The sequence below is a fragment of the Thermobia domestica genome, chromosome 17 (genome assembly GCF_964235325.1).
Source record: "Thermobia domestica chromosome 17, izTheDome1.hap1.1, whole genome shotgun sequence".
NCBI lineage: Eukaryota > Metazoa > Arthropoda > Insecta > Zygentoma > Lepismatidae > Thermobia > Thermobia domestica.
Window position 1 is genome coordinate 92,697,039 of NC_137470.1, and position 27,640 is coordinate 92,724,678.

General features: G+C 36.8%; 1 protein-coding gene across 1 annotated transcript in view; it reads right to left on the reverse strand.

Annotated features, from left to right (window-relative positions):
* Positions 1-27,640, reverse strand: part of LOC145674580 (leucine-rich repeat-containing protein 51-like) — a 76,091-nt gene that overhangs the window by 16,715 nt on the left and 31,736 nt on the right. The window contains exon 2 of the mRNA XM_081744769.1: positions 23,478-23,689. Coding sequence (XP_081600895.1) covers positions 23,478-23,689 — 212 coding nt within the window. The remainder of the gene's footprint in view (positions 1-23,477; positions 23,690-27,640) is intronic.

The following is a 27,640-nucleotide window of genomic DNA, read 5'->3' on the forward strand; positions in this document are numbered from 1 at the left end:
ATTATTTCCAACATGGTGGGGAGCGATGTTTCGTTTCGACAGCGTGCTATGATTGAATTCATTGTTAAAGAGGATCAATCTGCTTCTGAAATTCACCACAGACTGCAGCGTGCCTATAGAAATGTGTGCATAGATACCAGCAGTGTTAGGAGGCGGGTGAAACATTTTAAGGATGGAAACACAAGTATCGAAGATGAGCTTCGCAGCGGGCGCCCTATAACTGCCTCTACGGAACGCAACAGGGTAAGGGTTGATGAGCTGATTGGAGATAGGCGTATCACTGTGAATGAAATCGCTGCAAAACTTGGTGATGGACATAGTGTGGTGCAAGAAATGATTCACAGCTTAGGCTATCGGAAGGTTTGTGCCCGTTGGGTCCCACATTTATTAACCGAGACCCACAAACGTCAGAGACTAATAAATGCCCGAACCCATCTTCATATCAAACCTTTCGAAATGAAAATGATGACTTTATGATGAGTATTGTGACTGGAGATCAAAACTGGTCCCATCATTACGAACCTGAAACAAAACGACAGAGTTCCGAATGGTGCCACTATGGAGCAGATCAGGAGATTTGGGTGGGAAACACTTCCACATGCTCCCTACAACACTCTCCGACTACCATCATTTCGATTTTGTGAAGGAATAGATGCGAGGCCATCGCTACGAGACCCGCAGGATATTCGACAAGCAGCACGTCAGTGTTTACGGGCAGCTGGAACGGAATTCTATAGGAAGGGTATTTTCAATCTTGCAGAACGATAGGAAAAATGTGTGCGAAAAACGGAGACTATGTGGAAAAGTGAAAGAAAGATCTGTAGATTGAGATGATATATTTGATTTCACTTACATTCAAGATTACGGTTGTGAAAAAAAAAAATTGCTCACGACTTTCAGTATGCTCCTCGTATTCCATTAAGGCCAAATAAAACATTGTCCTATGGAACATGGGTATAGGTTGAGATTGGGAACATGGAATATTAGAAGTCATTATAGGGCAGGCGCGTTAAAATACGTAACGAGTGAATTAGAGAAATACAGGATGGACCTAGTAGGAGTTCAGGAAATTAGGTGGGATGGAAATGGATCTGTGAATTCCGGAAATTTTACGTTCTTTTACGGGGAAGGAAATAAAAACCACCAATTAGGAACAGGGTTTTTCATTCACAAACGAATGTTACCAGCGGGTTGAATTTGTTACTGACAGACTTTCTTTTATTACTCTTAAGGGTCGGTGGTGTGATATTATTGTTTTAAATGTACATGCCCCAACTGAAGATAAGGATGACGATATAAAAGACAGTTTTTACGAAGAAGTGGAACGGATATTTGACCAACTCCCGCTATAACATATGAAAATTCAATTAGGGGATTTCCATGTGAGGGTAGGACAACAGGATATTTTCAAACCGATTATAGGGAACGAAAGTCTGCATAAGGAAAGTAATGACAACGGTGTTAGACTCGTGAACTTTGCAACATCCAAAAACCTAATCGTGAAGAGTACAAAATTCCCACATCGCGACGTTCATAAATACACATGGACCTCACCAGACAGAAAAATACATAATCAAATTGATCACGTTTTAGAGATAAAAGAAGGCAATCTAGCATAATTGATGTCCGGTCGTTTAGAGAGGCTGATTGTGACACCGATCACTATCTGGTAGCAGCGATAATAAGTGAAAGATTATCGTTGAATAAAAGAAATATTCAATGTCCGAAAACGGAGAGATTTAATTTAAAGAAATTAGAAGAGAGCTAGGTAAGAGAGAAATACCAAATTGAAGTTTCGAATAGATTCTTGGCTTTAGAAGATTCGGAGTGCACTAGTGTTGAGGACACTTGGATTGAAATTAGAGATAGCATTAAAATTTCAACAAAAGAAAAATTGGGACACGCGGAAATACATAGGAACAAACCATGGTTCGACTAGGAATGCATTAAACTAGCAGAGAAGAGAAAACAGGCAAAATTACGTTGGCTACGAAATCCGAATGAAATAACTATACAAAATTTCGTAGATATCAAGCGGGAAACTTCCAAAACTTTTAGAACAAAGAAACGCGATTTTTTGAAAGATAAAATTAAGGAACTTGCAGATAATAGTAAAAATAAAATCATTTGGGACATGTATAAGGGGATAAACGAATTTAAGAAAGGCTAACAACCTCGTGCTTATATACTAAAGAAAGCTGACGGAACAGTTCTCACTGATACGGATAGCATCTTAAATAGATGGAAAGTTTTCTTTGACGATTTGCTGAACACGCAGCCAAAAAATAATGTGCGTGGATAAAAGGAGATACACACCGCAGAACCGTATATTCCAGAACCTAACCGAATAGAAATAGAAACCGCTATAAACAAATTAAAGAAACACAAATCTCCGGGTGTAGACGAAATTCCGGCTGAGTTAATTTTAGCTGGAGGCGAAAACTTGTGGAACAAGATACACAAACTCATTCTCCTTATCTGGAACAGAGATGGAGTGGGTCAGTGGGTCAAGTTTTCTGAGTGGGCGCATGTGACCCACCGTGACCCACCACCCACCGTGACCCACTGCGACCCACCACCCACCATGACCCACTGTGACCCACCACCCACCATGACCCACTGCGACCCACCACCCACCATGACCCACTGCGACCCACCGACTCAGTATGATCTACCGACCCTCTGCTCACTGCATTGTAGACAGTATCTTCTGAAGACTGGTAAATTTGTCTTCGTTTTACTTTCAAGACCTTCATTTCCCTTTCTTTTCCACTTGTTTCTGTCTACTTACGTGAGGTGAGTATATCTAACCAAGTGAAAAAAGAACTTCGGGCACTTTTGGATATTGATATTTTTAATTGTAATAATAGCAATAGGACCTCTACTACTACTTGGCTTTCGAGATCTGTGAGTTTTTAGAGGAACTAACTACTGGAAAAAATACATTTTCGAATCACTGTAATATATAAATTATTATATGAAAAATTGAATGTAACTATGTATGCCTGATCATCACGGTCAAATTGCAAAGTCAAATGAAATTACTTTTGGTATATAGTTAGGCCTTAATCCAAACTGGGATGTTATATTGCTTTTATTATAATGCATAATATCCTAAGGAGATAGAGAGGATCCGAATTTTTGCGAAAACAAGAAAATTAGTATCTCGCACGCCGTTAAACTTACGGAGCTGAAATTCAGTGTATTAACTCTTTATTGAAAATAAACAGAATGTGTCCTAGCATTTTTTTAAAATTCTCCTTTATGTGTGTGGGGGGAGGGGGCACTTTCTATATATGGAAAATTGGTAGTGAGTTGGTTTGTAAAAATGATCGAGAACGATCGATGTTATTTAAGAAAAAAAATCAGAAACAAAAAATACAGTGCTTGGCTTCATATATCCATTGCTTTCTACTATAATAATTGCTGAAGCTTATGTTTATTATATGGAGCGCTTACAGCACAGGGCAATCAACCCAAAAACGTGTGACTAAAATAGGCATAAAATTTGTACTGTAAGCTTAATTGCATGGAAATTTGAAGTTTGGGTTGTACGCATAATTATATGGAAAATTTTACACTTTTTTCCCTTTACGTTGGTCTACTTACCTTGATTTGGAACTTACAAATTTCATCCTTTTTTCCACTTAAAAGTATTGATAATTCAACAAGGAAATAATTATACTATGATAATTTAATTGAAATTCATCGTAATTTGGCCCATGGCAAACAGCAGTGTGGTAATTGAAGGGGTTAGAAGGAGGGAAATTCCCATTCACCTCTGAACACTTTGCAGGAACCTCGTTCCCTTTCGCTTTCTAGTCGGGGGAGGGAACTTGGTAATGGCATCAAACCTTCATGTGTAATTACAAAAATTAAATTTATAAACAAATAAGAAATCATCAGTTTATCAGGCTTTAATTGATAATTTATTCACAAGATTCCCTATCGAAGGCGTGGTAGATGAAGTTTCTGTTGTCCATGAGTCGACATTGCCAACTGACATGGTCGATATGGAAAAGATGTTGTATGGTGATAGAGAGATTATACTTCTTGCTGAGTATTTCAAAACTGACTAAGAAAAATCGTTATCAGACTTAAGTCTAACAAGCAGATTATCGATGAGGAGTTGCAGAAATCGGGTAGAAATATTATCAATTTCCACGACAGAGTACGAAGGGGATTTCCCCCTTATGAATTTACAGATGACTGATGTTAGAGATAGACTAAGTGCTCAAACATTGTCTAACTTGTTGTTCATAAACGTTAATGGCCCACCGCTAGACAAGCTCAAAGTACACGAGCTAGTTATTTCTTGGCTGAAGGATGGACATCATTCCGCTGCGGATGATTTACCACGAAAAAGTTACCAACAGGAAATAAACCCGATTTCAGATTTGTTTTAAGGTAGAAAATTACGAGTTATAGAAAATGTATACTTGTATTAGTAATGGCTTATTTGTGTTATTCAACTTTGTACCTACTTTTTTAGTAAGTCTCTTCTATGCTTTAAGTAAACTGCTTTGAATAAATTCATAATAATTGCAATTATGCATATTTGTAACTTAAATTTAACGTGGTATTTTAGTGATTACACAAATTACAATTATGAGCATACTTTATGGAGATGCTCTCACATAGGGTACCCGAGCACCTTTATAAACTATGAAAAACTGATTTTTCAAGTTTTTTTGTGAGAAAAATACTGTGAACTGAGAAACCATAACCTTTTCCATATTGTACAGGGATATTTTCCTGCGAATAGAAGTTCCTTTTGCAATGCGTTCAGAAATTAACACTTTCAAGAATACCCTCTTAGTGCAAGTATATTTTAGGCACACACTAATTTTCCCCCACCTCGAACTGTTTCAATTTTCTCACTGACAAACACTTTACCATTTGATATTGTAAAGGTCAGATCCACCGTTATTGTAACAGAGTGTTGCTTGAGCGTTTGACTAGAAATTCAAACTCCGATTAGTGACAATTTCACAGTCTTGTTTTATTTCAAGTGTAAACTCTTTAGTCAGTTCAGAAGAGGCCGTGGATCGTGTTCAGAGTTGACGACGATGGATTTTGTTGAGTCAGAATAGGTCATAGTGGATGAGAGTGGTTCATGGTGGATGGTGGATCACGGTGGGTGGTGGGTCAGAGTGGGTCATGGTGGGTGGTGGGTCATGGTGGGTCACAGTGGGTCATGGTGGGTGGTGGGTCACGGTGGGTAGTGGGTCACGGTGGGTAGTGGGTCAGTGGGTCGTGGGTCACGGTGGGTGGTGGGTCAGTGGGTCGTGGGTCAAGTTTTCATTGACCCACGCCAACTCTGACTGGAACAAGGAAGAATTGCCACAAGAGTGGAAAGAATCATTGTTCCAATTCACCAGAAAGGCGACAAAATTTACTGTAATAATTATCGAGACATTTCTATTCTGTCAACATGCTATAAAATCCTTTCAAATATTCTATTAACAAGATTGGCCCCATACTCAGATGAAATTATTGAAGATTATCAGTGCGGATTTAGACGAAATCGATCAACTGCCGACCAAATATTTACCATTTGCCAAATACTCGAAAAAAAGTGGGAATACAATACCCCAGGACATCAACTATTTATTGATTTTAGAAAGGCTTACGACTCGGTTAGAAGAGAAACATTATACAACGTTCTTACAGAACTTGGAATACCGAGAAAGCTAATTACATTAATTAAGATATGTTTAAACGCATTCCAAAGTAAATTCCGGGTAGGAAAATTTTTGTCCATGAGCTTTCACGTCGAAAATGACCTGAAACAAGGAGATGCGTTGTCGCCATTATTATTCAACTTTGTCCTGGAGTACGCTATAAGGAAAATCAAAGATAGCAATCAGGGCCTAGATTTGAACGCTATCCACCAGGTTATGGCATGGCTGATGATGTAAATTTAATAGGTGATGAGAGGAGAACAATAGAAAGAAATGCAGAGATCTTATTAAACCCTTGCAGGGACATTGGTTTAGAAGTAAATGCAGAGAAAACTAAATACATGGAAGTGCGTCGGGACCGTAATACAGCAAATTATAGATGCGTTAAAATATTAAATAATACTTTTGATAAAGTGGATACTTTCAAATATCTACGATCAACATTGACAGACGAAAATCATATTCACGAAGAAATTAAATGTCGAATATAAGCAGGGAATTCGTGTTATTATTCAGTTCAAAATATTTTGTCGTCGCGAATTCTGTCGAGGAATTTGAAACTTAAAATATATAAAAAGCTAATCATGCCTGTTGTTCTATATGGTTGCGAAACATAATCGCTTACTCTGAAAGAAGAACATAGACTGAAAGTATTTGAGAACAAGATCCTGAGACGAATATTCGGACCCAAGGGGAACGGGAATGGGGAATGGCGGAAAATTCATAACGAGGAACTACATAATTTTATACGGTTTACCAAACATTGTTAGGGTCGTCAAGTCGAGGCGGCTTAGGTGGGCAGGTCATGTAGCTAGAATGGAAGAAAGTAGAAACGCTTTCAAAGTCTTGACTGGAAGACCAATCGGAAAACGACCATTAGGAAGATCTAGGCGCAGATGGGAGGACAATATTAAGATGGATCTCGCAGAGATAGGAATACAAAGTAGAAACTGGATCCAGTTGGCTAAGGATAGAAGTCAGTGGAGAGCTTTTGTGGACGCGGCATTGAACCTCCGGGTTCCATAAGCCATAGAGTTAGTTAGTTTTTAGGTCATTGTCCAAGATGCGTGTAAACACTGAAAGCGCCCTCAGGTAGCGGGAGAGTACGTTATACCCCAACGCGCTTACTTACACTTGTGTTTCTATGAACAGGTTTTGTTTCTTTCTTGGTTTGAAGTACACATTTTATCTGTGATATGATTTAATGCCATCAATCTTTGTGATCTATTCTGTTGTGCAGTGTTGTACTTTCCGTTAGTATGAGTATTTTTATACAGAAATATCGTGTGATATAGAACAAGCTCATAGTAAACGACCTCTTGATTATTAAAAATATTTCACAATTCACCAGAAACTTTCCTACTTCATAAGTAAAGTGAAAAGCCTGATACTAATAATTATCGAAACATCTCCCTTTTGCCAGCATCCTATAAAATCCTCTCAAGCATTCTGTTAGCAAGATTAACTCCATACACAGATGAAATTATTGAAGATTATCAGTGAGGATTTGCCGAAATCGATCAACTATCGATCACATATTTAGTATTCGTCAAAAAAGAAAATAAATGATATTATATTAAACTGTTACATCAACTAATTATTGATTTCTGGTAATTTAATTTTGTTCTAGAATAGACAATAAGGAAAATCAAAGATAGTAACCAGGGCTTACAGCTCAATTGCACTCATCACACTTACACTGATGATTTAAATCTGATAAGGGATAATTTGAGAACAATAGAAAGAAATGCAGATATTTTACTAACACCTGCAAGAACAGAATAAAATGCAAAGAAAACTAAATATATGAGGTTTGCCGTGACCATAATACTGCAAATTATGAGTAAGTTAAAATATCAAATAATACTTTCGAAAAATGGGTACTTTCAAATATGTAGGATCAATAATAACAGATTAATTCTATGACCACGATGAAATTAAGTACTAACTGAAAGCAGGGTATTCGTGTCATTATTCAGTCCAAAATTTTTGTCTTCGCAAATCCTGTTGCATATATAAAATTATAATATAAATATACATATATAGGGGAAAATGGGGTAATGACACGCGTTTTTTTAATTGCTCAGAACAGCAATGAGAGAGCACCATGGAATCTACTGAATGGTGCTGTACATACCTACGTATGTTTACTATGAAATAACACGGAACTATTGCGTAGTTACTCTTCGTTGTAAGATAGCAGACGGAAATTTGAAACCTTACATTGCGTGCAGTTACCCTGCAGTTCAGGGTAATAGAACGCAACAGTTTAACTAAATTCTTTTGTAAACTTCCATATGATGATATTCTCTAAACGTATTTGCTTTCTTCGCTCTTTTTATTGCAGAAGAGCCTTACGACGCATTGCTGTTAGAATTTCTGAGCTTTGGTGCTTGCAATTCTGCTTCACTGACGATGGTTTTTGCCTAGGAATTGGAAGCGACTGACAGTTCAGAAACGTCACTAAATTTTTGTTTTGTCGAGTCCATTGTATCATGAGAAAGGTCTGCTTCCATATTATCCTCAGTTTGACTACAGCACTGATCACTTGCAGCAAAATCAGCATCTATAAAAACTCCTGGATTCATGGGGAACGTACCAACTTTTCAAAGCCTGATTAGGCATTTTTAATCACACGCACTCTTGTGTTCATGCGTGGTATTACCCCAAATCAGGCCATCTTGATTTTTTTGTTCTTGACTGGCATAACAAAATACTAACTCTATATTTATTCTAAATTGATTATTCATACATATTGACTACAAAAATGCCGTACCCCAGGAGTTAGTTTGAAAATACCTTTAAAGAAAACTGGTGGAATTTTCAAAGAAAAACAAGGATTTTCAATATATGGTCATACTCCACAGTACGTTCCCTGTAGCGCTCTCCCACTCAAGTGAAGTTCGTTGGGCACGTTGTTGGTAGGGTTGGTTGAGCACCATGCAGGCCTTCTCCTTCTGCTTCTTTGTAAACAGGAATGCGTGCAATTATACACAGCGTGCCATTACCCGGTTTTCCCCTATATATAAAATAATACACACACACACACACACACACATATATATATATATATATATATATATATATATATATATATATATATATATATATATATATATATATATATATATATATATATATATAGGCTTGTTATACTGTACAGTTGCGAAACACGGTCACTTACTTAAAAGGAAGACCACAGATTGAAAGTATTTGAAAATAAAATCCTAAAGCAAATATTCGGACCCAAGAGGGACGGGAATGGCCAAATCTTCATAACGAGGAATTAGATAATTTACACAGATTACCTAACGTTTTTAGGGTCATGAAGTCTAGAAGACTCAAGTGGGCAGGTCATGTAGCTACAATAGAAGAAAGTAGAAACACGTTCAAAATTTTAACTGGAAACCCAGTTGGAAAATAACCATTAGGAAGACCTAAGCACAGATGGGAAGAAGATGGATCCCGCAGAAATGGGAATATATAGTAAAAACCGGATCCAGTTGGTTAAGGACAGAAATCAATCGAGAGCTTCTCTGAATGTGTATTGAACGTGTGGGTTCCATAGATCATAGAGTTAGTTAGTTAGTTCTTGATTATGATTATGCTGGACACTTATATTCGGACTAGATTATAACCAAGAAAAAGATGAAGTTAACACATGATGAAAGTGAAAATACTTTACAAAAAGCGACAAAGAAATATGTGTCTCACATAAAAACTGTTTGTGATATTTGCCCTGAAAAGCGAAAAAGGAAATCTCTACGTGCATATATCAGTTTATAAGACTACTGAAGTACGACTACTCATTTTAATTGTTTATTTTATTTTTAGTGTTTTTATGTTACTGTATGTGAAGTGGTTTCATAAAACTCTGTGTTTTGATTATTGAAGTAGTTTCGTAAAAGGGATAATGAAAATACTATATTACGTATGAGCTCGAACTCCACCATTGCCGGTCCCGAGCCCGGATGAGAAAGGAGGAAGGTTAGACATTAATTCCCTGTTAAAAAAGAAGAAGAAGAAGAAGAAGAAGAAAAGTCTGGAGACCAACAGCCAGACAAAGGTGAGAGTGAACACCTAAAGAAGGCAACCTCCTCATCACTGGTGGCATAACAGACTGATAACCCGTATGTCCAAAGTCGTTAACCATCAAAAGAACAGGGAAACAGAGAGCCAGTTTGGATGATCTGATAGCAACAAGGCGAAGATTAGGATATATGGGGATTATGGGCAATATGGTGAAACAACACAAAATAACAACGGAACAAGAATCTTAGAGTTTTGCGTCGAAAATAACCTAGTAATAACAAACACAAAATGTAAGCTCAAGAACATCGACCTATATATTTAAATACAAATGAAAAACTATTGAAGAAACAGAAGTCTATAATATATTACATATTAATACCTAGAGAAGAATGAAAAGAAATCGAGGATATAAGTCATGAGAGGACCAGAAATAGGGAATGATCATTATCTTTTAGCGATGGAATTAATAGTTACTAGAGAAGATACAAGAAAAGCAGCCACTAGAAAAAGGAATGTTACAGAGAAAATAAAGATTAAGAAATTGTCAGTAGAAGGCTTTAGAAGAACATATACACAAGACACGGAAGAAGTGATCAAAAGGTTACTGCAAGAGGAAGAAATAGAGGGCGTAGAAGAACTTTGGAAGCAGTTTAAAACAACCATAAAAAATGCAGAGCAGGTATGCGGAAAATAAAAAAAATGGAGGATCACAAATTAAAGAATAACATGGTGGACAGTAGAAATCCAAGAGGAAGTCAAAGAGAAGAAGGAGAGATGGAATAACTATCTATCAATGAAAACAGAAAAAGACTATGAAAGATACAAAGAACAAAGGAAAAATATTAAGGATCTAGTAATAAAGAGTAAAAAGGAAGGTTGGGAATACTCCAGGAAAAGTTGAATTTTCAAGGAAACGTAAAGATATTCTATGGTGCACTAAACTCTATGAGAAAAGAACAAAAGGAACAAATAATTAAAATAATATATGATAAAGAGACGAAAGTATTGCTTAAGGAAGAGGGGATAATGAAAAAGTGGAGAGGATACTTCAGAGAAACACTGAAAGAGAAGGAGTACCCAATACAGGAAGGAAATTGAAGAACCGAAAATATAAGGCAAAGATTAAGGAAATATGCGCATACAGGAAACGAGAAAGAGACACAAGAAGACGACATACACAAGACAGAAGAAACGGAAATTAGCATCCAACAAAAAGAATTGGAGAGAGCAATAAAGAAAATGAAAGCCGGAAAAGCATCAGGACATTATGCAATTGCTCCCGAAATGACAAAGCATCTAGGAACGTTTGGAAGAAAAATGCTGTTAAAGTTAGTTAACTTGTTTTGGAAGAAGAAACAAGTGCCCAGCGATTGAAAAATTGCAGTAATAGCCCATTTATAAGAAATAAGGTAACAAAGACTGAAATAACTATAGAGGGCTTTTGCTTCTGAGTACAGTAGCTAAAATCTTTGGAAGGATTCTTGATGAAGAACTAAGGAAGGTAATCGAACTGCAATTAGATGATTCTCAAAGTGGACTCAGACCAATCAGAAGCACATAAGATCAAATATTTACGCTGAGACAAATCATAGGAAAAGGTATAAATCAAAATGAAGAAATCCACTTTTGCTTCATAGATAGAACGAAAGCATTTGACACTGTCCGAAGAGAAGAAATATGGAAAAGCCTCAAAAAAAGGAAAGTAAATAGTAAGTTAGCAAATGTAGTTCAGAGAATTATAGACAAAAAAGAACTACGTGAGGACTTGTAATGAAACATTCAAAGAATTTTGCACTACATCAACAGTAAGACAAAGCTGTGTACTCAGCCCTATTTTGTTCAACCTAGTACTAGACGACATTATGGAAGAATGCCGCAAGAAGAATAAATGGTACGAAGTAGGTTTTCGGAAATTGAAACCAATAAAAATCGCAGAATTAGCATTTGCAGACTATGTAGTTCTAATAGCCAAATCAGAAGAAAATTTGTATTTTAACTTACAGCTGTAGGAAGAGCAGTTGGAAAAGAGAAATCTTAAAAAAAAAGGCAAAACAAAATCGATGATAATTTCTAAAGAAGACAAAAAGCACCATATCGAAATCAGAAATGAAACAACAGAACAAGTGGGTAACTTCAAATACCTAGGAACCTGGATAAATAAAGAAGTAAAAATACACACAGAAATTTTTAACAGAGTAGCAGCTGCAGGAAGATGTTTTAATTGGTTAAAGACACAGCTCCTGAAGAGAAAGGAAGTAACAAAAAGAACAAAAACAACAGTATTCAAAATGATATAGAAGCCAATATTAACATATTTCTGTGTATCTTGGACCTTCAGCACAAACCAACAAAAGAAACTACAAGCAATGGAGATGAGGTTTATGCGAAAAATAGAGGGTATATATAACCAGGAGAAACAAGATAAGAAATGCTGAAAGTATCTCCATTGGAAGATGAAATATAGAAGATAAATTTTAGATGGTTTGGCCACTTAGAATAATGGATGAAAAGAGAATAGTGAGACAGCCATATGAGGCGAGAGTTATAGGAAAGAAACTGAAAGCAAGACCGAAGAAAACATGGTTGAAAGGTATTCCGAGAAATCGCAAAGAAGAAGGTTCGATGGAAGATGGTGCAGACAATAGCACGAAACAGAGATGCTTACAGACACATTACAGAAGAGGACGGCTTACGTAAGTAAGTAAGTACATATAAGTTCGACTTCTGATAATAGTAATTGTCACTACTACTACTACTACTACTAGTAGTAGTAGTAGTAGTAGTATCACTTTTACTATAACAACAACTGAGTTGTCCAGTTTCAAAACGGCTCTGGTCCATTTACAGCAAATCCCAGAAAACTTAGAAAAAATGTAGGATCTGCATGTTTTGTACAACTGGGAATACCTCAGTGTGTTCACGTGAAAAACTTGAACATCCTCAAATACTTCCAGTTCTACAAAATGCATCGATCCTACAGTTTTTCTCGGTTTTCTGGTATTTCATATAAATGAACAAGGACCGTTTGGGAAATGGACGACTCAACTGATAATACTGCATAAATTAGAAGTAAGATTTTAGGTTTTCACCACAAACGTAATATGAAACTAATTGTAAAATTGAAAAACAAAATGAAAAACTCACACATTCCTTTAATTAAAATTTCTGTAAAATTAAAATTTAAAATCACATTCATGTATAAAGTTTTAAAGGTTTTTCCTACTTTGATAACTCATCCGTACATGTAGAGTTAATAATTACCTCATTTTTTAGTTTCAAAACAATATTATTTTTGTATATCACTTTTATCTAATCTGTATGAACCAAACAGTGAAAACACTAAAAAAAAGCCACATATTTACATTTTGATTTTTGGGAGACAACTATTAAAATTTTAAGTTTTGTTAATCATTCACTTCAGAGGAATTGCTGTATAGATTACCCTTGAGAAAAATCTCATTAATAGTGTCATTAGTAACTGCAAAATACAAAGTAATTAATGAGGGCATCTGATACCTCCATGCGCCTACTTCATGTTACGCTACGAAATATGGCGCACCTACTTCAGTTTTAACATTTAAATCCAAGTAGAAATAATAGGAAACAACTGTCTGGTTTCGACATTGATCGACATAGAAAAAACGGTAATATATAGCGATAATCGGTTTCTTGAAACAGATTTAACGTATCAAAAATTACCAGCTTACCTGTATTACTCTACTAAAACTGGAAGATCTAAAAATCTACTAGTACTTCCGGTTTCAACGTTAATTGCCACAGAACAAAAACAGTAATAGATATTTGGAGTTAATTCAAAGCCTCAACGAAAGAAACTATATCCACCCGCATTACTATACTAGAACAGAAGTAGCGGAAATTTATTAGTACTTTCGGCTTCAACATTATCTTCATAAAAAAAGTTTAAGATATATCGACAGGCAGTTTTTTTGGAATCGATTAAACAACCTAAGAATAGATTCATCCTTTCTGTTAATCCACAAGTCAAACCGGAAGTGGTACAAATCAACAGTTTTCGATTTCAATGATCATCGCTATAAAATAAAAACGGTCATAGAAGTGACAGTCGTCTTTTCGGAATCGATTCATCGTATCCAGAAAATATACAGTTTTCATCCTATACATTAATAAACCTGGAAGTAGTAAAATTTACTAGTACATCCCCTTAATTGATCTTTATAAAGCGAAGAGGATAATAGACATTGGGAAGAGTCCTTTTATTTATTTATTTTTTATTTATTTATTTGCAATAGATTCAGTGTATAAAGAATAAGTTCTATCTCCTTCGCTACTCTCCTGTTCCAAGCAGAAAGGGTAAAAATCTTCTGTTTTCGGTTTGAAAACTTATCGCCATACCAAAAATGGCAACTAATAATGGCGAACGTTCAATGTTTCAGAAAAGATCTTATCTTCTCCCGGTTTCATCTACTAAGACCCAAAATAGTAGAAATTCACTAGCACTTTTGGTTTAAATATCGATCTCCATACAGAAAAAACGGCCAGAAATATCGAGAAGTCTTTTGGAACTAATTGAGCTTTCGAAGAAAAACACCTGTTTTCACTTTTATCCCTGCATGCCAACTAGAAGTAGTGGACATCTACGATTTCCTCTATGGCAACTGGAAGTGGTATAAATGCATTATTATTCCCGGTATTCAATATTGACGTCCATAGAGCAGAAAAAGCAAAATACAGTGGGTAATTGCTTTCTAATGTAGATTCAGCGCCCCAAGAAGAAACTTTGTTCCTGTCCCACTGAAACTGGAAATAGTAAAAACGTATTGTTATATCCTATTTTAGTATTGTTTCCAATGGGGCGAAAATGATAGTAGGAATTGACAAATGATTTTTATATGGATTCGTTATACGAAGAAAAGATTTCATCTCTGCTTTATTCTTCTACTGAAACCAAAAGTAGTAGGAAATAGTAGAACTTTCGGCTTCAATGTTGATTTCTATACAACAATAATTGAAAAGAGAGTAAGAAATTGTTTTTGATATGAATTCAGCGTCAGACAAAAGGATTCATCTCTCACAGTGTAATTTCAAGTTATATATGACAATGTTGAATTCGCATAGTTTGGAACTATACCGTAGTTTCACAATTCTGAAATGAAATTTACATGTTAGCCTTCCAAACTCGGGACGGAAGTCTCATAAAACAACTATGTCTGTCCGACCGTCGACAAGTATCAGGGTAAAAATGATCAGATATATCGAGAAATGTTTTATATAACCGAAACAGAGTCCCCACAACGGATTTCATCTACTCCCTTAATTCCCTCTTCAAACCAGAAATGATGTAAATCAACTGTTCCCAGTTTCAATGTTGATTGCCATAGAGGAAAACGGTAAGAAATAGCAACAAGCATTATTTTGGAATCGGTATCTCTCAGGAAGACATCATCTCCACCCAAGCTCGGATCCAAGGGGGGCTATAGCTCCCCCTTGAAGCTCAAATATACACTGGATAAAATGGGCTTCAATCCTGCTTTACACTGGATAAAGCGGCAAACTATGGTTTAGCCATTCCCTTCATCATATCCTGGATCCGCCACTGTCTCCACCCATATTACTCTTCTAAAAAAGCAAGCGGTCAAAATTTACTGGTAGTTCGGTTTCAACGTTGATTGTCATACAACAAATACGGTAAAAGATAGGTCAAGTTTTTTTAATCGACTCAACGTCTCAGGAATAGGTTTCGTTTCCTCTCTTAATTAACTATTCAAACCAGAAGTTAACTATTCAACATATCAATCATTCCTATTTTCAACATTGATCGCCATAGAACAAAACAGTAATAGAATGGATAGGGTCAATCAATTTTCTGGATTTGATTGAGCGTCACAATAAAATTGACCTTGTCAACCCATGGCAATCCACTAAAATCTGAAGTGGTGGAAACTTACTACTATTTCTCCACACAGCGAAAGCGGTTAGATATATCGAGAAACGGTTTGTTTGAATCGATCCCGTGTCCAAAGAATAAGCTTCATCTCCTCTAATCTTCTATTATAAAAGGAAGTGATGGAATCAAAATCTTCCACTTTCAACATTGATCGCCATAGAAGAAAAACGATGAAAGATAGCCATGAGCGCATTTTGGAATCTATTGAGTGTCTCAAGATACCCTCTCCACTCGTAGCACTCTGCTGAAACAAGAAATGGTAGAAATTTACTTGTACTTCCGCCCTTAATATTGACCTCCATAGAGCATAAACTGTAAGGGATAGCGAGAAGTTTTTTGCAATCGATTTGCATCCCAAGAATAGGATCCACTTCCTCCATTAACCCTTTACTCAAAGCGGGAATGGTAGAAATAACCATTTTCAGTTTCAAACTTGATCACCATAGAATAATCAAATGGTAATATCGGCGTTTCAAGAAGAGATATATATCTCAATCCGTATTGCACCACTAAAACTGCAAGGAGTAAAATTTTTCTAGAACTTCCGGTTTCAGTATTGATCTGTATGGAGTACAAATGGTAATAGTTTCGAGAAGCAGTTTCCAATAATAGGTTCGTTTCAGAAGTAATATTTCCTCCATTAACCCTCTATTTAAATTGGAAGTGGTAGATATAAACTATTTCTGGTTTCAACATTGATTGCCACAGAACAAAAGGGTCATAGATAGCGACAAACTTTTTTTTCGGAATTTAAAGGAAAGAATTTATCCTCTTTTTATAATCTTTCTACTAACAGCGGAAGTGGTAAATATTAATTGATAAATCATAACAGGAATGTGAAAAGGTAAGCCTAAAAGACTCAAAACGTAGTGTTCAGTGTTTGAAATAGTGCTTAATATATTATTGCTTTTCCTCAACAAAGTATCGATTTTATGAAGACGTTACATGTCGAGAAGATAGTTAAAAATCATTATTCCTCGTTTCATGAAGAAGTTTCTCTTTCTTTCTTTTAACTCACATTCCGAATCGGGCAGAGATGACACATTACGGAATCAATTAATATTTAAAACACCTTTACTAGAACTTTTGTTGAGATGTGGAGCAATATATTATATGGTATTAGAAGATATGATCATATCATTGTCTTATATTCGTAGAATTTCAAGCATTTTGTTATGTAGTTACCATGTTATGAATTTTGATTTTTTTTTGAAACTCAGTTCTTGATCCTTTCTTCTCATGTATCCATAATGTTTTTAGGAACTATGTCTAACGGCTCGTATCTTGCTTATTAAAAGCCTTATAGTTGATAATTAAATTATAATTATCAAAAACTTCTACGGTGGGCGAAACATTTAGTTCAACTAACAACCAATGGTTTAGATATAAAGTATATACAATAGGAAGTTCGTAAAATAAGTTCCGTTTCGTTTTTTCTCCGCGGCAGCGCTACGATCGCAGTTCCGTTCATACGCAATAGTACTCTGATTCAAGCAGAACAAAATGACGCCATTTTGAGATTGCTCTGTGTTGTGTGTCGTTCATAGTGATTGTTTATAATGGCAGCGTTGATCAAAAATCCCGCCGCTTGTGAAATTAGATCTGTGATTCGTGTTCTGAAAGCGAGGAACGTAAAACCAAGTGATATTCATCGACAAATCTGCGAGATTTAATGTGAAAATGTAATAAGTGATTTAATGGTGAGAAGATGGGTCCGACAATTTAAGGAAGGGCGGATCAAGTTCATGACGAAGAACGGCAGGGGTGCCCACAAAGGGGGGCTATGACGCAAACTGCGTCATTGAAATATTGGGGGGTTAAAAATCTATATAAATATGTTTGAGAGGGTGTAAAAATTAATCGAAAATATTTTTTTCATGGAAGAACACCTACGGATAGACAATTGGGGGGTTCGTAATGGACATAAGGGGGGTGAGCACCACTGAAGAACGGTGTGGGCGTACATATGTGGTTTCTGATGGGCTGGTGACTATAGTTGAAGGAAGGATTAAGGACAACAGCACGTTTGTGATTAATGCTCTTAGTCGTGAATTTCCACAAATTTCACGATGAGTACTTTAGGAGATTGTTACTGAAAAACTGGGTTTTCGCAAAACTTTGCACACGTTGGGAGTCTAAACTTCTTACTGAAGAACACAACAAACAGCGGATGGGCAGCGTACTTGATTTTCTGACACGTTATCATGATGATGGAGAAAACTTTTTATTGCAGATAGTCACGGGAAATGAATCTTGCGTTGCTTATGACAACCCTGAAACGAAACGCTAATCCATGTAACGAAGGCACACTTCGTCCTCAACAAAAGTTAAACCAAAGCAATTCTTAACACCGCAGAAAGTCATGTGCACAGTGTTTTGCGAAAAACAAGGTATTTTACTGATTGAATTTTTACCACGAGGTGCAACAATCAATAAAGATGTTTATTGCGAGACGCTTAAGAAACTGCGCCGTACAATACAGAACAAGCGCAGAGGAATGCTCTCAAAAGGTGTGGTTTTCATTCACGACAACGCCCGACCACACAATGCAAATGTGACCAAACAAATCCTTGAAAGCTTTGGCTGGGACGTTTCTGGCCATCCTCCGTTCAGTCCCGACCTTGCTCCTAGTGAATTTCATCTCTTTCTGTATCTGAAGACTTTCCTTGGTGCTAAGCGCTTCAACATGTTATCACATGGTTGACAAATCAGGCGGCAACATTCTATGACGCAGGAATACATAAACTTATACCGCGCTATGAAAAATGCCTGGAAAAGTGCGGGAGCTATGCGGAAAAGTAGTGTGAGTGTTATTGATTTTGTGCAATATATTGATTTCTTTATCTGTATTCGATTTCTTTTTTTTTATATATTACCAAACGGAACTAACTTTCCGAACAAACTTCGTAATTTATACAAGAGCAACGGTTTTCAATCAATGTCTTACCCTGGAGAGATCAGAATTATTGAGCAAGGTTTAAAAGCAACTGATGGGTTTTGAGATATGCTGCAAATAGGATAATTTAAGCTTTAACTGCATCAACCAGAAAAAAAAACATTTATTGAAGACTAAATGTTTAAATAACAAACCCACTTTTATGAATAGGAAGTTTTTTTATATAAAAAAAAGGATGCGCAGCTCGAGTTTGCTGAATATATCAACCATCTTCTTTTCCTTTTTCTTTCTTTCTTTTTTGTCAACAAAATAGGCGTGTTTGACTATGGCTGAGTAGTACTACCATACCAATAGCATGTAAATAATTATTATATTCTCATATTATGAATCTACTTTTAGTTTAAGCTGATAGTTAGCCTCTATGTGCTTATCGCATAGCACATTCCTTTGGAAGAAAAGTATCAAAAGGTATATTGACATTGAAATGATGTAGAAGGATGGAATTATTGTTATTTTGATTGGTTATTTCTTTGCTATAATTAACATCTCACGTTTATGCTTTGTATGGTAATATCTGCTTGAAGTTAAACGACTCTTTCTGCATCAAGGCTATACATGAGAAATGGATACGCAACTTCGAATCGGAACCACATGAACTGACATTGAGAGTCGAACTTGAATCTCCCTCGCCGAAGACGTAGAATGTTATCCATATAACAATGAGGAATTTGTAGAGTATAATATTATGAGAAAATTAGAAATGATCGCAACAGTACAGTAGTAGTCAATATAACATGTTACACAGGCATTCCTTCCCTAGCAAAGGGAATCGGAACTCTCGACTTCGTATTGTACTCACCATTCAGCGTCTCAGACCACTCGACTAGATATGATGCAGTGTTTGAGAATTGAGAAAATGGTGCACAATAACTTGTCATAAAATTATCTTTGAGAACACATGAAGAAGTACAAAGTATTTGTTGCAACGTTATTGACATAACACCCCGCAATTAGTTGGCAACACTAGCTTTCTAACCCATATTCTTCGACTGTGTTCTCTGGCCTGGTCAACACGCTTGTTGGGAGCTGCGAGTTGCTGCTGGTTACGTCTAGGTGCACTTTCTTGATAGTAAATGCAGTACCACAATAATAATTTCCATGTCCACTTTAGTTCTGTTTCCTAACATAAACTTGTAGAAATCTACTACTACTTCCAATTTTATGTTGATTTCGAAAGACGGTAATAGGAGGCAACAGATGATATGTTATATGGATTCAGCATCTCCAGAATACTGGGTGTTTCAAAACAACACCGACAACGTTTGGGAGAACCAACTTTGGTGCACAAATGCTTCCTTTCGGAGCTATAGGCTACCGAAAACATGAAAAAGAAAGAACTTTAAAGGTCCATAGCTCCACTACTATGGGACCTACCGTAGTCGGGTCAAGACTTCACTTAGGAACTAATATGCCCTATCCAAATGTCCATGTTTCAGAATCCTGCGGTACTTCCGCAACATGGAGCTATGAACCTTTAAAATTCTTTTTTTTTTTTTTTAATGTTTTCGTCAGCCTATAACTCCGAATTGAAGAATTTCTGCACCCAGGTTGGTCTATATTTTTTGTCTTATCTTGATGTCAGGAATCACTTCCCAAACGTTATCGGTGTTGCTTTGAACCACCCTATAGGCTATATATTTCATCTCAGATTTATTCTTCTCGTGAAACCGGGAGTAATAATTGAAATTTCAATTTTACGCGTAATATTGATTTCCATGTTGTAAGAATTGTAAGAGATAACAAGAAACAGTTTTTGATATAGATTCAGCACCACATGAACAGGTTGTATCTCTCACATTATTCCTCTATTGCAGCTCGAAGTGTGAAACAAAACTTACTTATTATATATGGTTTGCGTCTTAAAATTAAAACTTAGAATGAACTTATATCTCTTTCATTTCCAGTTTTTCGTTTTAATAACATTTTGTTGAAGGTGAGACACAGACTATTACGATAACTGTGATGCTTAGATTACAATGAGGAACAAAATGCAATTGAGATGGTTACATTTCCCAAAGTCACGATTTTCAGTGCGATCTTTAGTGAAGTGGAAGTGAGCAAGGAAAAATTGTGGAATAAAGACAGAGACAAGAAACGGGACAAAACAGAGAAAATTCACAGTTACGATTTTGTCTACAAGAAACTCACATGGTCTCATCAAATTAGGGACTTTTACAAAAAAAAAAAAAAAAAAAAAAAAGTAAACGATTTACGCATGTTCTGCATTAAAGTTCCTATTGAGTGCAAAAGAGACACAATTGTTTGAGACATTACAATAAAACAAATATTTGTGTATGGAATGACAATTCTTCTCGATGGACCCTTAGTTTTCGCACAACTATTCTAATTATACTTATCAGTCAATTGTTAGCTCGAAACTTGCAAGATGCTCCAAGACGGCAAAAGGGTTAGTTAGGCCTACAAGGCAAGTTCATGTCTAAAACGTGAGATGAAATACTACTAGGACGAAACGTGAGTTTTTCACATAATTCCCTCTTAGATAAAGAACAATAACTTTACACGATTGTAATGACTTTACCAGAATCTGGTAGTCCTACTAATTACCTTCTCGTTGGCGACACATAACACACAATGCCCGAAAGGGCCTGTGACACACCCATAAGGTGTCTGGGCCACAACAACCGATATTCATGAAACTTGGTAGACTAATAGAACACCTTGTAAAACTAATGTAACTAACAGGAATTTGTAGAAAAAGCTGTAGTTTCTGAGATACAGTCGATTCATTAAAGATGACATTTGTCGTGATAGCTTGAAAACGGATTCACCGAGATCAAGCGAACTTTGCAAGCCATAGTTGATACATGACAGCTGTAAAACGAAATTAAAACGTATTGTCTGCACCTGCGCAGAATGCGCAAATAAATGTGCGCATGCGCATATCTCGAAAACGTGAAGACTGCGATATATTTTTCTCTTGCTTAGTTTGAACTTTATGACTAGTATAACACAATGCAAGAAAAAAACTAGACTCAAAGGTGAGCGTTTTCAAGCAATTGAGGTGAGAAGATGTTGGAGTGATCTCCCCCGGACACCCGCCTCTAGTTACGCACTCTGTCTGGCTTCTCAGTCATACATTTCCATTACACCTGTGTAGAAGTCATATAGTTAACGTTAATAGTCACCATATTCGAGTCGTACGTAAGGATAAACTATCAGGCCTATTGTCGCGGTCTATTGGAACACGTCAGTGATGCAGGCATCTATGCTTCAAAGAAACTTGCAAAATCATACGGCATACGGCAGGGGCGGATCCAGGACCGACTTCTGGGGGGGGCGGTGTTTTTTTTTAAGGACTACTGCTTTTTTTAAGGAGTACTGCTACTTTTAAGGACTCCAAACTTTGGGATGGGTTTTATTTATATATATATAAAATAAGAAAGTCTCCTCTCCTGGGGGGGGGCGATCGCCCCGATCGCCCCCCGCTGGATCCGCCCCTGCCATACGATTACCTATATATAGTTAGTGTGGCCATGAGACGAGACCTTTGGGTTTGTCTCATCTCGTTGCGTAGAACAGTCTCGTCACAAAAAGCATAGCCTGGTTCCAATTAGGGATGGGCAAAACTGTTTTTTATAAAAACCGGAAACCGGTTTCTAGAAAAACCGATATTTCGGTTTTCTCCACAACCGTTCCGGTTTTCCCGAAACCGGTTCGGTTTTTCACCGAAACCGGTTTTATTTCCTCCAAAACCGGTTCGTTTTTCCACCGAAACCGGGTTCGTTTTTTCCAACACCGGTTCGTTTTTTTACGAAAACCGGTTTCGGTTTTCTCCAAAAACCGGTTCGGTTTCTCACCAAAACAGATTTCTGTGAAAACTTTTGGAAAACATAAAACTATTTCTGTGGAAACGGAATCGATTTCCGGAGAACAACGGATATTATTCTGGTCAGAAATAGAACCAATTTTGAAGAAAACCGGAACCGGGTTTGAAGAAAACCAAAACCGGATCCGGTGAAAAACCAAACTGCTTTGTAGAAAACGGATAACCGGTTTCGGTGGGAGCCGAACCGATTTCGGTTAAACCGGTTTCGGTAAAAATCGGGTTTTTGAAACTTTTCAAAACCCGGGTTCGGTTTTTGGGAAACCGAAAATCGGAAAACCTGTTTTTGTGCCCAACACTAGTTTCAATAGATCGCGACTATAGGCCTGATAGTTTATCCTTACGCTCTCTTATTACTATGTTACTGTTGTGCAACATTGATGACTTACAGTACTTGATATCACTACGACCAGAATATGGCGACTATTAACGTTAATTATGTGACTTCTACACAGATGTAATGGATATGTATAACTGAGAAACCAGACAGAGTGCGTAACTAGAGGCGGGTGTCCGGGGGCAGACCACTCCAACATCTCACCTCAATTGCTTGAAAACGCTCACCTTTGAGTCTAGTTTTTTTCTTGCATTATGTTATACTTGTCATGTAGTTCAAACTAAGCAAGAGGAAAATATATCGCAGTCTTCACGTTTTCGAGATATACGCATGCACACAATTATTTGCCCATTCTGCGCAGGTGCAGACAATACGTTTTAATTTCGTTTTGAAGTTATCGTGTATCTAGTATGGCTTGCAAAGTTCGCTTGATCTCGGTGGATCCGTTCTCGAGATATCACGACAAATGTCATCTTTAATGAATCGACTGTATCTCAGAAACTACAGCTTTTTCTACAAATTCCTTCTAATTGCATTAGTTTCACAAGGTGTCCTATTAGTCTACCAAGTTTCATGAATATCGGTTGTTGTGGCCCAGACACCTTATGGATGAGTCACAGGCCCTTTAGAAGTGGTCAACTACAAATGTTTAACGTTACTAAGGTAACTAAGCTATTGTAATTGTTGACTCAACTTACATCATCGATCTCATTGATCATATTGAAAGAGAGATCAAGCTTGGCCAGTTTACTTGGCTCAAATACTAGTCCATTGATAGCAGAGGTAATCCCAACTACAGTCCTCAATTTGTTGTAGTAGAAATAAACGTACGGAGTAATGTATTTTCCGTTGGCTGCTCGTTTCGGCCTTCCCCATATACCAGTTCTTAATTTAACTTTTGGAGTGACCTCTGCAACCAGACAAAAGTAATTATAAATGTGAAATGTGTCAAAAACTGAAAATTGATATTCAATACCAATCTAATTAATCCACTAAAAAGAATGGTAAATTTCTCCTACCTTATGGAAGCTCGTCAAAATAGTGATATTCCTAAAACCACATAAAGATCCTTCCAACATCGGCTTCTACCGACCAATCAATCTCGCAAATGTCTTCAATAAAACATTGAACGAATTCTGGTCAAATGACTCCACTCTTATCTGCATACTTATTTTCTTCTGCCATCTACAGAAGCCGGGTTTCGATCATTATTTAGTACTCCTGATCAACTTTTGAAACTATCTAGCTATATTATTAACCATTTCAATAAACGTCTGCCTGCTGTACTAATTTCATTTGATATTGAGCACGCATTCGATACAGTCTGGCCAGGGCTGGATTTCCATGTTTTGCGCTTTGGGGCCATAGCGAAATTGCCGCCCCTAACCACACTAATCGCATCGCTCTCTAAAACTTCCATTCTCCCGGATCCACTTCTTAAAATATTACTTTTACGTTTGCTACTAAATTATAATTACTATTACTAATTATTACTATTACTAGTTAGTACTGTTAATTTATGTTTCATTTTATGTAATATATTTTAATTCCTATATCTGGGCAGCATTTGGAGTAGAGTCGTTAAAACTTACCTGGCTTCTGCCTAACCTATTCAACATTACATGGTGCAAAAGACGGCAAAATATAAAACAATCTTAAATGATATAAATAGTTATACTGTTGTACCTAAAAATTTACAAAATGACGTTTCTGAAACTTCTGTGTATCAAAACTCTTTACGTCTTGATTTGGCATTGGCAAAATCATGAAGAACGTCATCAAAATCAAATTTAACAGGGGCCGCGGTGGCTCAGTGGTAGAGCGTTCACCTCTGGTGCTAAGGGTCTCGAGTTCAAACCCTGCTCCCGCCAAGTGAACTTTGTGGTTGATAAACACCGTTTGCGTGGGTTTTCTCGGGGTTCTCCCGTTTCCTTCCACTTTCTTCATTTCACCATTTCCTTCATTATTCATCATCACCGTCTCCTTTTGCCTAACCTGCATAACTGTTGGACGTAAAACTCGAAAATTTCATTTCATTTTTTCAAGTTTAACAGTCAAGTCATTTTCGATGGCTAAAAGAGCTAGATGAACCAGTCTATTCTGAGAAAAAGTAGATCACAAAAATAGTTTTTGATACTCGACAGTTTGGAAAATGATCTTTTCACCGCACAGTTAATTGCTGGTGTATGATCTGTCAGGAAAGTAAATGTACACCTATTTTTCGAGTCTGGCATTCCTTCGCTCCATCCGTGGAGAGTATGAGAATTAAATCAATCAAAAGTTTACTGAGGGGCAAAAAGAAAAGCTTAATCTGAATAAGACATTGCAGAGGGGCACAAGCTGTGAATACGAATAGTGCATTGTGTAAATAAAGGACGACACCGAAAGAGAAAGCCAGAAACAGCTGTTAAACTTACAAAAAAAGAGTAAAAATTGTCGAAGTGGGAACATAAAACACAAATAAAACAAATACGCCGACAACTAAACGGTCACCATGCCATGATCTTGGTGTAGTGGTTAAGGTGCTGGCTTACAAATGCAAAGGACCCAAGTTCAAATCCTCGACAAGGACATTTTTAAAATTTTTTGTTAATAATACATACAACTCATGAGAGATGGTAAAAGAGGTCGTATTTAGTTTTTCGTAGCAATTATTATTGGTAATGTTTAGTACTGATAATACTTTTTGTCTTTGCGTATTGCTTTCGTTCTTGTCTTCATTTCGAAAGAGAAGAATATCCGAACAAATGCCACCAAAATTCCTCATATTTTGAATGTAAACGCCATTTGCAATTAGTGAAGAAAAAAATTGAACGTTCCGATGTAGCTGCAAAAAGTAAAAAGAAAAACATGGAAGTGGACCATACTCATGGTTATTAAAAATACAATTTCTACATGCCTTACACCTCCCGACCACGTTTCTACGTTAGCAAGTAAGAGGTTTGTGTTTAGGTTAGGTTGGTCAATACGTTTTGCAAAGGGGCCCGGTTTAGCTCTGACGCACCACAGGTGCGAGAAGGGAGAAAAACACTTTTTCTCTCTCCCTCTGTGTGTCTACTTATCTATCTATTTGTATATATATAACGCTATTTGTGAATCCCATAACCACCCTAATTTTCAGCGGATTGAGACGAAACTTGGCACAAACATTAATTGTTGAAATATCTTGATGAGTTCGTTAACCAGAATAATCAGATGAAAATGTTCAAAATGGTGGCCCTTCAAACTCTTAAAAAGTTCCAAGGGAACCAAATCTCGCCCATAAATAGGTATTCAGAAAGTTTGAATAAATTTTCCTCTTTTACTGAAATATTTGTGTGCAGAAACTTATTTAAATATTGGACCCGATTAATCGCCTAAAGAAGGTTCACGCCCTTTCGCTACGGTCGTTTTTTTTTTTTTTTTGCAGGAGGTGGTTATCTTCCTATCGGAACAAGATGATTGTTACTGATGATATGAAATTACACATTGAAAGTGAAGTAACTTGTGTAACGTGTTATTTGAAAGAATAATATAATAAATGTGCATTCCTCTAACACAGAGAACTCATGTATTTCGAGTTTGGGAGCCTGAATGGAGAGAAGTGTTATTTGATTTGCTTTTTAGTAACACATTGCATTGCAAATAAAGGTAAGCAACATTAGTGGTAAGTAAAATAATAATAATAATAATAATAATAATAATAATAATAGGTGTTGTTTGTGGCAAGGTAATATCTTAATCAATTCTTCTTCAAACGTAATGATTGTAACGCCATATCTCCCTTACAAACAAAATATTAGCAATTTATATCGAGAGAACGAGAAACTGTAGAGCGATGGGAGCAACGTTGGACAGTATGCACTCATAGTACTCAGAAAAGTAAGCGATTTCAATGCAAAAGGAACGAAGAGTCATTGTCATGGGTACTCATGGGGCCACGGCAGAGCCCTCTTTAGGCAAAGTGTCAATAACTTATATCGAGAGGTGATACTGGGATGGGACCAACTTTGGACACCGTGGACCCATAAAGCGCATCGAAAAAAATAGGGGGGGGGGGCGCCAGCCAGCCTTACTTATTTCCACATAATAATATAAAATTATGTTGTCGAAATACACACACGAGTTAGCTGCTAATATTTCATATTATTATTATTATTATTATTATCGACAGCGTCTTTTCATTACGTGTGCGTGTTTGACATGAAGCCAAAGAGAAGATCCATCATTCGTAGAAAGAATAATAGTCAGTTACTTTAACTGTGAACGACAGCGAAAAATACGAAAAGAGTGGACTACCTGTAGCGTAAAGAAGCAATATTTTCTCTCAAATGGATAAAAAATCAAGCCGAGATTAATTCGAACTCGCATGGACGGCGCGAAAAGCCAGTGCTTTGTCCACTTTTTTTTTTAACTGACTCACTGAATGTGTTTCAGTAACCTACTTATTGCTAATTTTACTTGCTTCACTTGTTTAACTTGCTTTTTCTAATAACTTATAACGACAGAGACACGAACACAGAAACATCGATAACAGTTAAAAATCATAGTTGCTCTCCCGCCGGGAATCGAACCCGGAACTCTATACACCAAAGGCGCACGTGCTACCGACTAGACCAGCGGGAAGGGCACCACTCTCTCCCTGTGTCGTTAGGGATTACGACCACTGTCTTGCCAGCTATCACTTCTGTGGGTTGTATACTATGATCACATGTTTCTTCTCTGCTGGAAGAGTAAAACCTACATTATATGTAATACATGAGATATTTAGACCTACATGCTCTTCATATAATGTAATAAAAGGGTCATGCTGGGAATAAGAAAAAGAACATTCCTTGGACAAAACGGAAACTATTGGCATCAGAAATATTTATCTACGAGG